The 14,174-nt window shown below is 45.9% G+C and overlaps 2 protein-coding genes across 3 annotated transcripts in view; both read right to left on the reverse strand.

Annotated features, from left to right (window-relative positions):
* Positions 1–14,174, reverse strand: part of LOC147305302 (copine-9-like) — a 115,133-nt gene that overhangs the window by 39,715 nt on the left and 61,244 nt on the right. For both annotated transcript variants that reach the window (XM_086276248.1, XM_086276247.1), the window contains exon 7: positions 2,927–2,990. In XM_086276248.1, the coding sequence (XP_086132374.1) occupies positions 2,927–2,990 (64 nt within the window). The remainder of the gene's footprint in view (positions 1–2,926; positions 2,991–14,174) is intronic.
* Positions 8,085–12,790, reverse strand: LOC147305303 (uncharacterized). Its single transcript, XM_086277870.1, has 4 exons — positions 11,122–12,790; positions 10,793–10,954; positions 10,051–10,753; positions 8,085–8,127 (listed from the first exon to the last, which is right to left on the reverse strand). Exons 1-4 carry the CDS (start codon positions 12,467–12,469, stop codon positions 8,085–8,087), a joined length of 2,256 nt encoding a protein of 751 aa, XP_086133996.1. The 5' UTR covers positions 12,470–12,790.

Consider the following 14,174-nt stretch of genomic DNA (forward strand, 5'->3'; position numbering starts at 1 on the left):
GTTGTGTTTGTGGATATATAACTGACTTTAATTATTAAACATTTGAACATAAATAAGTGACGTCATATTCAGTACTTTTCGTACTCTTCGGCCGCTCCATCTTATTAGGGAAATTCCATATACATAAATGTAAATTTCAAAACTCAACCCCATCATTTAATTTGTTTTTGATTGAAATTGAACATTACTTAAACTCTCTTAAATTAACTTCCAATAAAAAAGGTTTATCATTGATTGAAATTCATTCAGAAATGTTTAACGATTGAGCTATCACAACTTTCAAGTACAAAGTTGTACACATTCCCCCCGCCCTTTTTTCTTCTTTTTATCCTTTATTTATTTATCCTTCTTATTTCATTGTACTGTATATTATTACTCTTATTTGCCTTGTATGTCTACTGTACAAACTGAACTGGAATGACTGACTGTTCGTTTTATAAGTTCAATAAAGTTTGGAGAAAAAAAACCCCTCTTCGGCCGCTCCCTTCTGCCGTATTTTGCGGCAAAATTATCCACACCCACCGCCGCGCTATGAATTGTGGGATATATGGGACCACGAAGCGTGCACCGGACCACGCTTGATATTTGGGGAAATCGACGGCGCATTTGGAGTATGCATTTGAAGTACACTTCGAATTGGGACAGCCGTCGTCGCGTGGCGGTGACGTAACCGCACTTGAAATGCGTACTTCAAGCGTGCAGACCCTGAATTGGGACACAGCCATGGAGTCCACAACATGAGAACAAATGAAGACAAAACAATAAATACATGCACAGGACAACGAGAAGCTATGAAGCTATGAAGGTGGGGAAAAAGATAGATGGCTACACTCAAGGAAGATGAGACAAGGTAAGCAAAACTAAAGCATAATACACACAAGACAAAGACTAAAAAATAAAACAGGAAGTGGCAAAACTCCAGACACAGTGATGGAGGCTTGACAAGACACAGGCGAGGCAGGATTTCTGTCTATTATTGTTTACCTTATGATATAAAACATGTTGAGGTGATTGTTATTGTGAGTTGGTGCTATACAGGGAGTGCAGAATTATTAGGCAAATGAGTATTTTGTCCACATCATCCTCTTCATGCATGTTGTCTTACTCCAAGCTATATAGGCTCGAAAGCCTACTACCAATTAAGCATATTAGGTGATGTGCATCTCTGTAATGAGAAGGGGTGTGGTCTAATGACATCAACACCCTATATCAGGTGTGCATAATTATTAGGCAACATCCTTTCCTTTGGCAAAATGGGTCAAAAGAAGGACTTGACAGGCTCAGGAAAGTCAAAAATAGTGAGATATCTTGCAGAGGGATGCAGCAGTCTCAAAATTGCAAAGCTTCTGAAGCGTGATCATCGAACAATCAAGCGTTTCATTCAAAATAGTCAACAGGGTCGCAAGAAGCGTGTGGAAAAACCAAGGCGCAAAATAACTGCCCATGAACTGAGAAAAGTCAAGCATGCAGCTGCCAAGATGCCACTTGCCACCAGTTTGGCCATATTTCAGAGCTGCAACATCACTGGAGTGCCCAAAAGCACAAGGTGTGCAATACTCAGAGACATGGCCAAGATAAGAAAGGCTGAAAGACGACCACCACTGAACAAGACACACAAGCTGAAACGTCAAGACTGGGCCAAGAAATATCTCAAGACTGATTTTTCTAAGATTTTATGGACTGATGAAATGAGAGTGAGTCAGAGGGCCCGGTGGCGCCAGTGTCCGGCAGCCTCGCCTCTGTCAGTGCGCCCCAGGGTGGCTGTGGCTACATTGTAGCTTGCCATCACCAGTGTGTGAATGTGTGTGTGAATGGGTGGATGACAGGTTGTGTAAAGCGCTTTGGGGTCCTTAGGGACTAGAAAAGCGCTATACAAATACAGGCCATTTACCATTTACCATTTTTGATGGGCCAGATGGATGGGCCCGTGGCTGGGTTGGTAAAGGGCAGAGAGCTCCAGTCCGACTCAGACGCCAGCAAGGTGGAGGTGGAGTACTGGTTTGGGCTGGTATCATCAAAGATGAGCTTGTGGGGCCTTTTCGGGTTGAGGATGGAGCCAAGCTCAACTCCCAGTCCTACTGCCAGTTTCTGGAAGACACCTTCTTCAAGCAGTGGTACAGGAAGAAGTCTGCATCCTTCAAGAAAAACATGATTTTCATGCAGGACAATGCTCCATCACACGCGTCCAAGTACTCCACAGCGTGGCTGGCAAGAAAGGGTATAAAAGAAGAAAAACTAATGACATGGCCTCCTTGTTCACCTGATCTGAACTCCATTGAGAACCTGTGGTCCATCATCAAATGTGAGATTTACAAGGAGGGAAAACAGTACACCTCTCTCAACAGTGTCTGGGAGGCTGTGGTTGCTGCTGCACGCAACGTTGATGGTGAACAGATCAAAACACTGACAGAATCCATGGATGGCAGGCTTTTGAGTGTCCTTGCAAAGAAAGGTGGCTATATTGGTCGCTGATTTGTTTTTGTTTTGTTTTTGAATGTCAGAAATGTATATTTGTGAATGTGGAGATGTTATATTGGTTTCACTGGTAAAAATAAATAATTGAAATGGGTATATATTTGTTTTTTGTTAAGTTGCCTAATAATTATGCACAGTAATAGTCACCTGCACACACAGATATCCCCCTAAAATAGCTAAAACTAAAAACAAACTAAAAACTACTTCCAAAAACATTCAGCTTTGATATTAATGAGTTTTTTGGGTTCATTGAGAACATGGTTGTTGTTCAATAATAAAATTATTCCTCAAAAATACAACTTGCCTAATAATTCTGCACTCCCTGTATAAAAAAACTTAAATAGACTAATGTGACTGCAAACTCCTACAACACAAAAATTAACAGTGCAATATTGTTCAGTGACATGTGGGTTGTATGTGTGCATGTGTTTGTGCACGTGTGTATACTGACCCTGCAGTTACTGAGCTCCTCTGCAGTTAAGATAATGACTCCACACTTCTTCCCAGGAATCCCGCTGAGAGCGTAAATAGATGGAGCGAGAAACAGAAGGAAAAATTGCAAAAGAGGGTAATTGTAGCCTGCCATAAATAATACAAGTGCCAAGCAGATGTCATTCATAGCTTTAAACTGCTGTTAAAGAAACGCTCACACAGTGACTTACTTTCCGATGGGCAAGCCATTTCTAAAAATAAGAGGCAATTACAACGAAAAAAAACTTTTTAACAACTGTAGCGTATTGGAAACAAAATTTTTTGCAATATACGTGTGAACAAATCCATCCACTTGATCTGTCCCTTTTCTTTTCTACAATGTGTTCAAGGTTAAAGATGGCAATGATTCTTTTATCCCGTTCCTTTGTCTCCTTCCTCCTTTTAATCTTAAATTAAATGCGAAGCCTTGAGAATGACCTGTTTGCAGTATTTCTTATCCGACAAATGAACCGTTCCAAAAGAGGATATAACAGGAAAAAAGTGGATGTCTTTAGAAGAAGAAAAAGAGAACGGAGGAACAGACTGGGAAAACGAGCAGAAAAATGAGGGGTAACTTTGTGATCACAAAGGGGGCCAAGCCTGACTGCTGTTTCATTATAATTTTTAAAAGAGTTGAAAATGAGGAGAGAGAAAATTGGCTGGGGTCCGCATGAAGTTGGGAAGTCTAAGTTGAAAGAAAAATGAGAGACCCATTTTTGTGTCAATTTGTGCAGGGTAAATTCAACTCTAATATGCTCATCCTATAACCACCATGTAGCCTGCAGTGACACACACACATTTTAATACATTTGATATTCCTGATATGCCACATATTGGATGGGTTATCATTTGTACCCGGTCTCAGAAACTGACTGTCATCATTACCAGGGTGAAGCGGCACACAGCGGAAGCCTGCTCTGCGCTTGTTTCTGACATGCAGTCCTTTCATGTGCTGGCAGGAAGCTCTGACATCCGAGATCTGAGCAACATGCATCTAAGAGCGGGGCTGTTGATTGTGACTCATAATTAAATTCACAGCATACAACTCAAAGCTACCTTTGGTAACTCTGTATCAGTTTAGCTTAACATTTCTTTGTGACCAGACAAAAGACATTGTGAAAGAATCGGCTGGTTTAATTTACCGATCTCACCCTGTTCTCATTCATACATCATGTTAACACAGCTTTGTCAAAGGTGCTGTCTTATTTATACGCACTGGATTATGACAACGGTGAGATGGTCTGTCATTCCCAGGCTTTTGATAAGAGGAAGCTTTTTCAAAACACAAACATCCCAACTGATCCTTAACTAAAGTCCCCTGGCTCACAAATCTTTAAATAAGTGCCACCTGTTCAGGTACCCGGTGTGGATTTTGTCAGTCTATAAAATAGGACTGTTAAATCTGAGCTGATGATATAGACATAGCAGGTGTATAAAGGGACACGTTTGTAAAACAGGGAGATGCAAAAATGACATTATATTACACCCTGAGATGAAATGCCAGTAACTATCAAAACAACCAAATTCATTTAATTTGTATTTGGAGCAAGGTAAAATTGAACTGTCAAGAATGACGCAGTAAGCCTGGAAACAGCTGTCCCGCTACAATGTTCTGTTTTAATGACGTATTATTGGTATGCACTGGTAGGTCTAATTCCTCCTCGGTGACCTTTAACTCTAACAATAATGCTAGGCAATCAGAATTTGTTATTTTATCTTTATTAAATTATTTTCTCTATTAGGTCTTGGAAATCAGGCAACAAAGAAAATAATCATTCTAATTAGCAAATATAAAAAATACACTGCTCAAAAATATCAACAGAACACTATGAAAAAAGGTCAGATCTCAATGGGGAAAAAAATCATGCTGGAAATCTATACTGATATAGACCCGGTAATGTGTGAGCCACAAATGATGCAACCAGCTAGTCCATTTTGCCAAAATGTCATTGCAACTCAAAATAGCACTTAGCCCCCACATGCTTCTATGCGTGCCTGGCAATATTGGGGCATGCTGCTAATGAGGCGATAGATGGTGTCCTTGGGATAGATCTGGACCAGGGCATCACTGAGCTCGTGTAGTGTAGTAAAAACTGTCATGAACGATAAGGAGGGAAAAATGTGTGAGACCTCCAGCTGTAACAGCGTTCCTGTTTTGGGGCCCCAAAAGTTTGATTCTGTTCATCTGGATGTAACGTTTTCAGTCGGAGAAATGTTTCCCTCCCAGCCCATTGTTCCTACAGTGGTGCTGGTTTCATTCATTATGCAATTACACTGTTTATAAGATTGGGGAAACCTGCAGTCAGCTGAGACTGATGAAGTCACTTGGATGTGTGACGAAACGTTTCTCCCACTGAAAACGTTACATCCAGATGAACAGAATCAACCTTTTGGGATTTACTTAACTGGATGCTTGAGCATGCATCAAGAAATACTGTTTTGGGGGTTTGTCTCATTGTTGTCCCTCCAGTGCAGCAGTTGTTAATTTCATTAACACTAAAGCAGCTGAAACTGATTAACAACCCCCTCTGCTACTTAACTGAGCAGATCAATATCAAGTTTAACTGACTCGATGCTATACTCTGATTAAGTGTTCCCTCATTGTTTGTCTCTTTGACTTTTCACCAAAATGTATGCTTAGGGTTAGAATCTAAAGGGACATCATTACAATCACTTTTAAAATGTTGTTCTGGGTAGACTTTGGTGCACAGTCAGTACCGACAGTAGCAGTCAAACTATGGCGGTCTGATTATAGAGACCCAGAGAGCACCAAAATGACATTTCTCCACACCACCACAGGGAGACTGGCCTGGACAAAGAAGGTTTTATGGATTCATTCTGTTTAGCCCAAAGTCTGACCATCTGCACGCTCAGCAGAAACAAAGACTCATCAGACCAGGGCCCTGTGCTTCGTACGTCGCTTACTACATCCAAGATCAAATGAAACATCCAAGACCAAATCATCGCGCTAACTCTGAGCTCGCTATTCCGGTTCCCCGAACACACCTGTTGTTGACGATTAGTATAGCTGGATGAAGTAATGTGAGATCACTGGGTGTCGTAAAAGGGGCTACGCATCGATAGTAGAAACATTGATCGGCAACCCTTTGATTGGTCGGCGAAAATGTCGAAGGAGCGCGCTCGGTATTTTTCGGCAGCAGAGCAAGAACTCTTGAGTGAGGGATTTCAGGAGTTTCAGAGTTTAATTAAAACGCAAGGGAACACTGCAAAGGCTGCAAAAGCAAGGAGAGAGGGCTGGCAGAAAGTTGCTGACAAATCAAACTCGTAAGTAATTCAATAATAACAATAATAATGGAGTGGATTTATATAGCGCTTTTCAAGGCACCCAAAGCGCTTTACAATGCCACTATTCAGTCACTCTCACATTCACACACTGGTGGAGGCAGCTACGGTTGTAGCCACAGCTGCCCTGGGGCAGACTGACAGAAGCCAGGCTGCCATATTGCGCCATCGGCCCCTCTGGCCAACACCAGTAGGCGGTAGGGTAGATTTATCATATCACACCATATTATCCAATATTATATTACATTATATTATATTATAATATGTTATATTATATCCCCTTTCACATTAGAGCCACAACAGGACCCACTAGAACATGGGAACAAGTAAAAGTGAAATATAAGAATATTCTACAGAATGGTAATATTTATCACTTATATTGCTTGTCGTCTCTTGGAAAGAGACCCTGGAATACTCTGTTTGTTTGTTCATAACAGCAACCAAGAAAAGGGCAGAGCAAAAAAAAAGACAGGTGGTGGTCCTGCACCCCCTCGTCAACAAGTTGGTTAAGTGAATAATACCCTCACGGGAAAATCGATATCTCTCTATGAGCACACTGTCGCGCTGAGCTAAAGGATCCTGTCTGTCCCGCAATATACGCTGAATTCTGAGGACTCTCCTTATCAATCTTGCACCTTCCGCAATGGGTTGCTCGCGTAAACGGACAGGATATGACTGCGACAGACTTCCCAAATCCACCTTCGCTTTTATAGCCGTGGTCTCTCATCTTGATTACACGAAGTAATTTACAATTACTACTCTGAAATATGAATTACATCTGTAATAATCACATACATGTAATAGAATGTTAATAGTACATTTCCCTTTTTTAGGGAATGACCTGTATCTATCTGTGTGAAATCAATAAAAGGATCAAGTGCTGCATTATCTTTAGTTACATTGATGTTATTTATTTATGGTGAAACAGTGGTGGAATATCGCTGTTGCTTTCGTATGAATGACGCGGACATACCTGCGTGGCCGCGATCTAATCCTGTTTACATAAAGTAAACCTGCTCCCCAGCAGGTTTACGCTTACGGCTCTGTTGCTATGACAGCAAGTCCCGGATGGGCTTCGGGGAACCGAACGATCCAGGATCACGCGAAATCGTCAACAATCTCATCCAGCTAACTCACTTAGCGCGGTACGAAGAACAGGCCCCAGGCTACATTCTTTTCCAGTGTGCACCTTCATGATAATGGAAAACCTACTGCACTACTGCATCAGAGCTCTATTTATTTTGGCCCAGAGCAGGAAAACTCAGCCAACTTTGGATATGTTACAGATGACGTTTGTGCAAAGCCTTATGTAGCCTTAGTGTGAAGGTAGCTGCAACTTAGCAGAAGGTTTTCCAAAGATTCAGAAAAACTCTGTGCAGCACCGTAAATGCTGCTGTCAGAATCACTGATATTTGATCTGAGCATTAAGTGAAAGCTCTAGATTTCACTTTGATTGGTTGATTGAATAACTGAACACATTAACAGGTGCACAGATGCTCTGTGAGTGTATATATGTAGTTGTAGGTAATAGGTACATTTGAGCAAATTACATATTTTTGGAGAAAGAATATCTGTGCAACAAAGCACAGAAGAACGGCCTGGTTTTGTTTATACTTTGTACCAAAGAGACAAAAAACACTGTAATTTGAGGACTGGGATGTAACGTCTACATATCTGTAGCCATGCAAGTTCCAGTTCTACAAACCATCTTTTCCCACAAGTCTACAATGATTTTTCTGGTTGCATATATTTCATATATTTCATTTACTTTTCAGCCTTTCAAGTGCTTTCAGTACTTTATGTTGTAAGTTTGTAGTTTCTGTGACTGAACTTTCTCACTTTCCATCAGCCATGGTTTCATTCAGTGGTCGAGTGTAGCTTGAAGCAGAAAAGAAAAAACAATGAACTAGAAAAATTTGAGAAAAAGTATATTGAGAGACATCCATTGTTTCCACAGCTGTCGGCTTCGCTGACAGCGAATTTAAATTGGGTGGCACAGTCACAAGGTGTTTGCATTGATATCGAGACACCCTTTTCAAATCCTTTTCCTTTCCACACACACACACAATTCACACTTTTGTGAGACATACAAATGTTATTCATGTGTGTAGAAAACATTACATAATAATATAAATGGTGCTAAAGACGCAGCTATAACCTTGATTTGTGATTCATTTCAGCTCAATTTGAATCATGGTTTTGTTGTGAAAGTAAGAATGAATGTGCTCAGTCTCTGCAATATTCATCAAAAGTCATTATCCCATTTTTAGATGCCTTTCATTTATTTATGTATCAATTTATTTATTTATTTTTGGCGGGACTGTGATTTTAATGCATTTTCATCTGCTGCCATGTGCCAAACTGGAGCCCAAATCCAACTTGTTGGAAACCGAGGGCCTGAATCCAAAGCCATGAGCTGCTGTCCACTGACCCTGTGTCAGGCTCAGGAGGGACTCGGAGGCAGACCGTCACTAAGGTTCACAATTTAATTACACGTAGACACCAGGTGCGGGTATATACAAGTGAGGGGGCACAGGAAGAGGGTCTCCGGGGAACACAGGCACGGGAAGGGAACGGCTATATACACAATCCACTGAAGCTCAGGTAGCTCGGGCTCCGGTCTTTAGGTCACCGAACGGCAGTCCTCAGGCTGGCGAGAAATGAGTGTTACACAATAATCCAGCGAGGAAGCACTCCCAGCAGCTGCCTTAAGAAGTGAGTGAGATGATTGTTTGCAGGTGTCCGAGCCAGGGGCTGGAGCCGTCAAGACTCCGCCCCGGTAGAGCGCAGTGCGCGGAAGGGGAGAGAGGGAGATGCAGCACAACAAAAACACTTGTAGCCATACAGAGTCAGCCGAGAAGGCACAGGGTCATGACACCCTGAATATTTCAGTTGTGTCCCAGTTCAGTGTGACGATAAAGCAGAATGTGGAATAACAGCCACATCGAGACACAGATGACACAGACTTATTGAAAGAAAACGCTCTGAGATGATAAGTGAGAAGAGAAAAATACGTGATCATATGACACAAGTTCATTTAAAGATTTATAGATGAAAACTCTCGCCTTGGCTCGTAAACCCAGAGCCTGTTCTGACATAGTTTTCAAGTCGGTGGATTCTCTAGCTTGTTCTTGTCACGGCTGGGGGAGGGAGCCGTGTGGTGTGGAGGAAAAGGAGGACCCAAAATGCAGCAAACTGATGATACGAATGACGTTTTATTTACAGGGTGGTAGTGGCAAAAACAGGCAATGAAGCACGAGTAATTACAAACGGAAACCTAAACTGGGAGAAACTAAAGAGCAAACCTGAAATCTTACAAAACGGAGAGCGGAGCAGAGAGACGCAGACCAAGGACCAGGATACCAAGAAACACAGACGAGCCGACAACGAACACAGACCGACACCCACTATATATACACACACACACACACGGTAATCGGGTAATCGCACACAGGAGGGAAGAACAGCTGATCTGAATACACATGATGACTGGAGGACACAAGCTGAACACAATGACAACAGACACAGACTTTCAGAACAAAACAGGAAATCTAGAACCCGAACCGGACACAAGGGGGGAGGACACAGAATAACTAGAACAGAGGGAAATAATCACAAAACACAAAACGCTGGGTCAACGACCCAGGACCATGACAGTACCCCCCCTCCAAGGGCTGGCTCCAGACAGCCCAAAACAAAAACAGACGACCAACCCAGGGCGGGCGGCGGGGGCCCAGGACGGAGGGACCAACACAAGCTCCAGCAAACCGAGAGAATTGTCCAAAACAAAAACACACATGCTGGAGCACGAGAACAAAACACAGTTCAGGAGGCCGGCCCGGAGGCTGACAACTCAGAAGTCCAGGACAGTTCATCTTCTGAGGCCGGCCACGTCGGCGACGTAGATCCATAAGCCGACCGAGCGGAAGGCAGCGGTGGCGGAGTGGAGGCAGTTCAGGGGGCCGACCGTGCGGACAGCAATGGCGACGATGACACAAGTCTGGAGGCCGACCGCGCGGAAGGCAGCGGCGGCGTCTAGGAGGTCGTCCATATTGACGATGACGCTCCACCAGCGGCCTGGTAGATGACCGCCGATGTCGAGGCGGCAGTTCGGGACCCGAAGGTGGCGTGGCCGTCGCAGCACCAGACGAGAACGAAGCAGCGGCTGGTCCAGGCGCGGCTGAAGCTGAAGCGGAGGCCGGACCAGGCGCGGCTGAAGCTGAAGCAGAGGCCGGACCAGGCGCGGCTGAAGCTGAAGCAGAGGCCGGACCAGGCGCGGCTGAAGCAGAGGCCGGACCAGACGAGGCTGAAGCTGAAGCGGAGGCCGGACCAGACGAGGCTGAAGCAGAGGCCGGACCAGGCGAGGCTGAAGCAGAGGCCGGACCAGGCGAGGCTGAAGCAGAGGCCGGACCAGGCGAGGCAGATGACGAGGCTGAAGCAGAGGCCGGACCAGGCGAGGCAGATGACGAGGCTGCAGCCGGGCCAGGCGAGGCAGATGATGATGCTGCAGCCGGGCCAGGCGAGGCAGATGACGATGCTGCACCGGGCGAGGATGAAGGCTCGGAGGCTGCAGCTGGCGAGGATGATGAGGCTGCAGCAGGCGACGGCGTGGAAGCTGGAGACTGTAGCGCTGCAGGCGTGGAAGAAGCTGCTGCTGCCCGTGGCGTGGATGAAGCTGCAGCTGGCGAGGATGATGAGGCTGCAGTTGGCAGCTGGACGGGCTCCTCGGGCCCTCCAGCTGACGAGGCAGGAGGCTGGCTAGGTTCTCCTGAACCTCCAGCTGACGAGTCTTGAGGCTGGACGGGCTCCTCGGGCCCCCCAGCTGACGAGTCTTGAGGCTGGACGGGCTCCTCGGGCCCCCAGCAGGCGAAGCAGGAGGCTGGACGGGCTCCTCGGGCCCCCCAGCAGGCGAAGCAGGAGGCTGGACGGGCTCCTCGGGCCCCCCAGCAGGCGAAGCAGGAGGCTGGACGGGCTCCTCGGGCCCCCCAGCGAAAACAGTCTCTGGACCAGTGGGCACCGGGGCCCCTGGAACACACAGGTCAGAACCAGTAGGCGCACGGGCCTCTGGCAGGCACAGTTCAGAACCAGCAGGCGCACGGGCCTCTGGCAGGCACAGTTCAGAACCAGTAGGCGCACGGGCCTCTGGCAGGCACAGTTCAGAACCAGCAGGCACACGGGCCTCTGGCAGGTACGGGTCAGAACCAGCAGGCACACGGGCCTCTGGCAGGTACGGGTCAGAACCAGCAGGCACACGGGCCTCTGGCAAACACAAGGCAGACTGCAGCTGCACAGAGCATTGACCCAGCTCGGGCAGCGACAGCCGGATACAGTCCTCAGCTGGCTTCTTAATCTCCAGGGGTCCAGAGTCGGCCGGGGGCTGGGACCCAGCCTCTGGGGAGGCCCTGGAGTGTGTCACAGTCTCTGGGCTGGCCAGCTTTTGAGGACTGATTACAATATTATGTGGTGTGTCTCTCTGCTTGACATGAACAGGTGAAAAATAGTTCTTTCCGGGTTGGATGGACTTAACTTGTTGTGCAGGAGGAGTTGGTGACAACGATGGCTGAATAGGTGATAATAAGGCGGATGAGTCTCTTGTCAACTGAGCTATTGACTGAGCTATGGATTGTAACCAAGTGTCTAATGACTGTAATGGGGGTGACGGTTGAGTGGCTAACTGAGCTAGTGGCTGCTGGGCAGCTAACTGAGCTACCGGCAGGGCAGCCGACTCAAAAAACACAGCCCCGGAATAAACAGACACACAGTCCAAAACAGAAAAAGGGTCCTTTTCACTCACCACAGCTGGCAGTTCCAAAGTCCTAGTCTTCGGCTGTGGGGTGATGCGCCGACGGCGCGATCGTCGCTTCCTCCCGGGCAAAACCTCCGGCGGGCCGGGCAAAACCTCCGGCGGGCCGGGCAAAACCTCCGGCGGGCCGGGCAAAACCTCCGGCGGGCCGGGCAAAATCTTCGCCGCCGGGCTGAGTTGGGAAGCGGTAGCGGCTGGTGGGTGAAGGTGCAGTTCGTTGAGTATGAAGTCCTGTGCGAGCGGGTGAAGAGAGTCCAGCAGCCAGGAGTGAGCAGAGATGAGCTGCTGTAGCCTGGCTTCTACAGCGCGGAGACACTCTTCCCCCTCATGCTCGAGCCATAGGTTAACCAACCTGGAAACAGAGTCAATTAGTTCCTCCCGAAGCTCCTCGGGAGGTGCGGATGCCGCTGGGTCCATGTTTGGTCGGCTCGTACTGTCACGGCTGGGGGAGGGAGCCGTGTGGTGTGGAGGAAAAGGAGGACCCAAAATGCAGCAAACTGATGATACGAATGACGTTTTATTTACAGGGTGGTAGTGGCAAAAACAGGCAATGAAGCACGAGTAATTACAAACGGAAACCTAAACTGGGAGAAACTAAAGAGCAAACCTGAAATCTTACAAAACGGAGAGCGGAGCAGAGAGACGCAGACCAAGGACCAGGATACCAAGAAACACAGACGAGCCGACAACGAACACAGACCGACACCCACTATATATACACACACACACACACGGTAATCGGGTAATCGCACACAGGAGGGAAGAACAGCTGATCTGAATACACATGATGACTGGAGGACACAAGCTGAACACAATGACAACAGACACAGACTTTCAGAACAAAACAGGAAATCTAGAACCCGAACCGGACACAAGGGGGGAGGACACAGAATAACTAGAACAGAGGGAAATAATCACAAAACACAAAACGCTGGGTCAACGACCCAGGACCATGACAGTTCTGCCTGCCAGCTGTAGTGAGCAGCTATACAATGAGAGAATTATTTATGAATTTATCTACGCAGTGTGTCGAACTGTACGCCCGCCAGCTAGCCCGCCAGATGCAAGAGCTGCCTGGACTCTAGAGTATCTGTCCAAGCCTTAATAGCTCTCTAACTCCAGAATAACAGTGCTGCTCTCCGTATCTGTCTGAGATTATACACGTATTCACCTGATTTGTTTCTCTTCATGAGATGCATTCAATACCACAGAGACTTCAGCATGGTGTGGAGTGCTGCGAGCTTGAGGTGCATGATTGCAAAATAACAACAACCCCCAGTTTATGTGTATTGATTTAGAATTTCTACAGTTTTCCACGGCACCCACTCAGAGTAAGTCAGCTGTGAGCTATTTCATAAGAAGTGCACAGCTCAAAGGCAACAAAACAGGCTAGGTTCCCATCTGCTGTTAATATAGAGATGTCAAGTATAGATCTTGACGAAGCGCCTTTAACCTCTGGATCATGTTTGCCCATTTAAGAGTACACAGAGTGGCATGCAAAGAGGAGTGGGTTTGGTTTTTGTTTTTTCATTATTCTTTGAAACAGAATTTCCTACAATAATTCAGGCCAGATAGAATTTTCAAACATGGACGCCTTAGTGTAGAAAACCTCCGTTCTACTTAAATATTACCAGATTGTGTTGATTTTACTGATTTGCTTGTTGCAGCATGTCTCCAACTTTTGAATCATACTATATACTGTATGTTCATTGATACAACATGTGATTTCAAAATCGTCTCGTAACACCTGCGACACAGGCAGCCATAATGGGCCTACAGCGGCTTGCAGAAGTATTCAGCCCCCTTGAACTTTTCCACATTTTGTCACATTACAGCCACAAACATGAATCAATTTTATTGGAATTCCACGTGAAAGGCCAACACAAAGTGGTGTACACGTGAGAAGTGGAACGAAAATCATACATGATTCCGAACATTTTTTACATATAAATAACTGAAAAGTGGGGTGTGTGAGCAAAGGGTCTTGGTCTGAGTGCAGTCAGTTGCCCATAGACATTGCCTGATGAGTGCTAATGACTAAATAGAGTGCACCTGTGTGTAATCTAATATCAGTACAAATACAGCTGCTCTGTGATGGCCTCAGAGGTTGTCTAAGAGAATA

Source organism: Aulonocara sp. 'chitande type north' Nkhata Bay, linkage group LG20 (genome assembly GCF_057382095.1).
Source record: "Aulonocara sp. 'chitande type north' Nkhata Bay isolate Kocher_YH1m ecotype deep benthic linkage group LG20, A_spYH_male_GT1.1, whole genome shotgun sequence".
NCBI lineage: Eukaryota > Metazoa > Chordata > Actinopteri > Cichliformes > Cichlidae > Aulonocara > Aulonocara sp. 'chitande type north' Nkhata Bay.

What these genes read in the sequence shown, in the direction of transcription:
- LOC147305303 (XM_086277870.1), bottom strand. Translation starts at nt 12,469, where the DNA reads ATGGACCCAGCGGCATCCGCACCTCCCGAGGAGCTTCGGGAGGAACTA. An exon ending in GGAGCCCGTCCAGCCTCCTG is followed by an intron (nt 10,955 to 11,121) that starts CTTCGCCTGCTG and finishes TCCAGCTGCCAA; the next exon opens with CTGCAGCCTCATCATCCTCG. An exon ending in TGTTTTGTTCTCGTGCTCCA is followed by an intron (nt 8,128 to 10,050) that starts GCATGTGTGTTT and finishes TTCTGCTTCAAG; the next exon opens with CTACACTCGACCACTGAATG.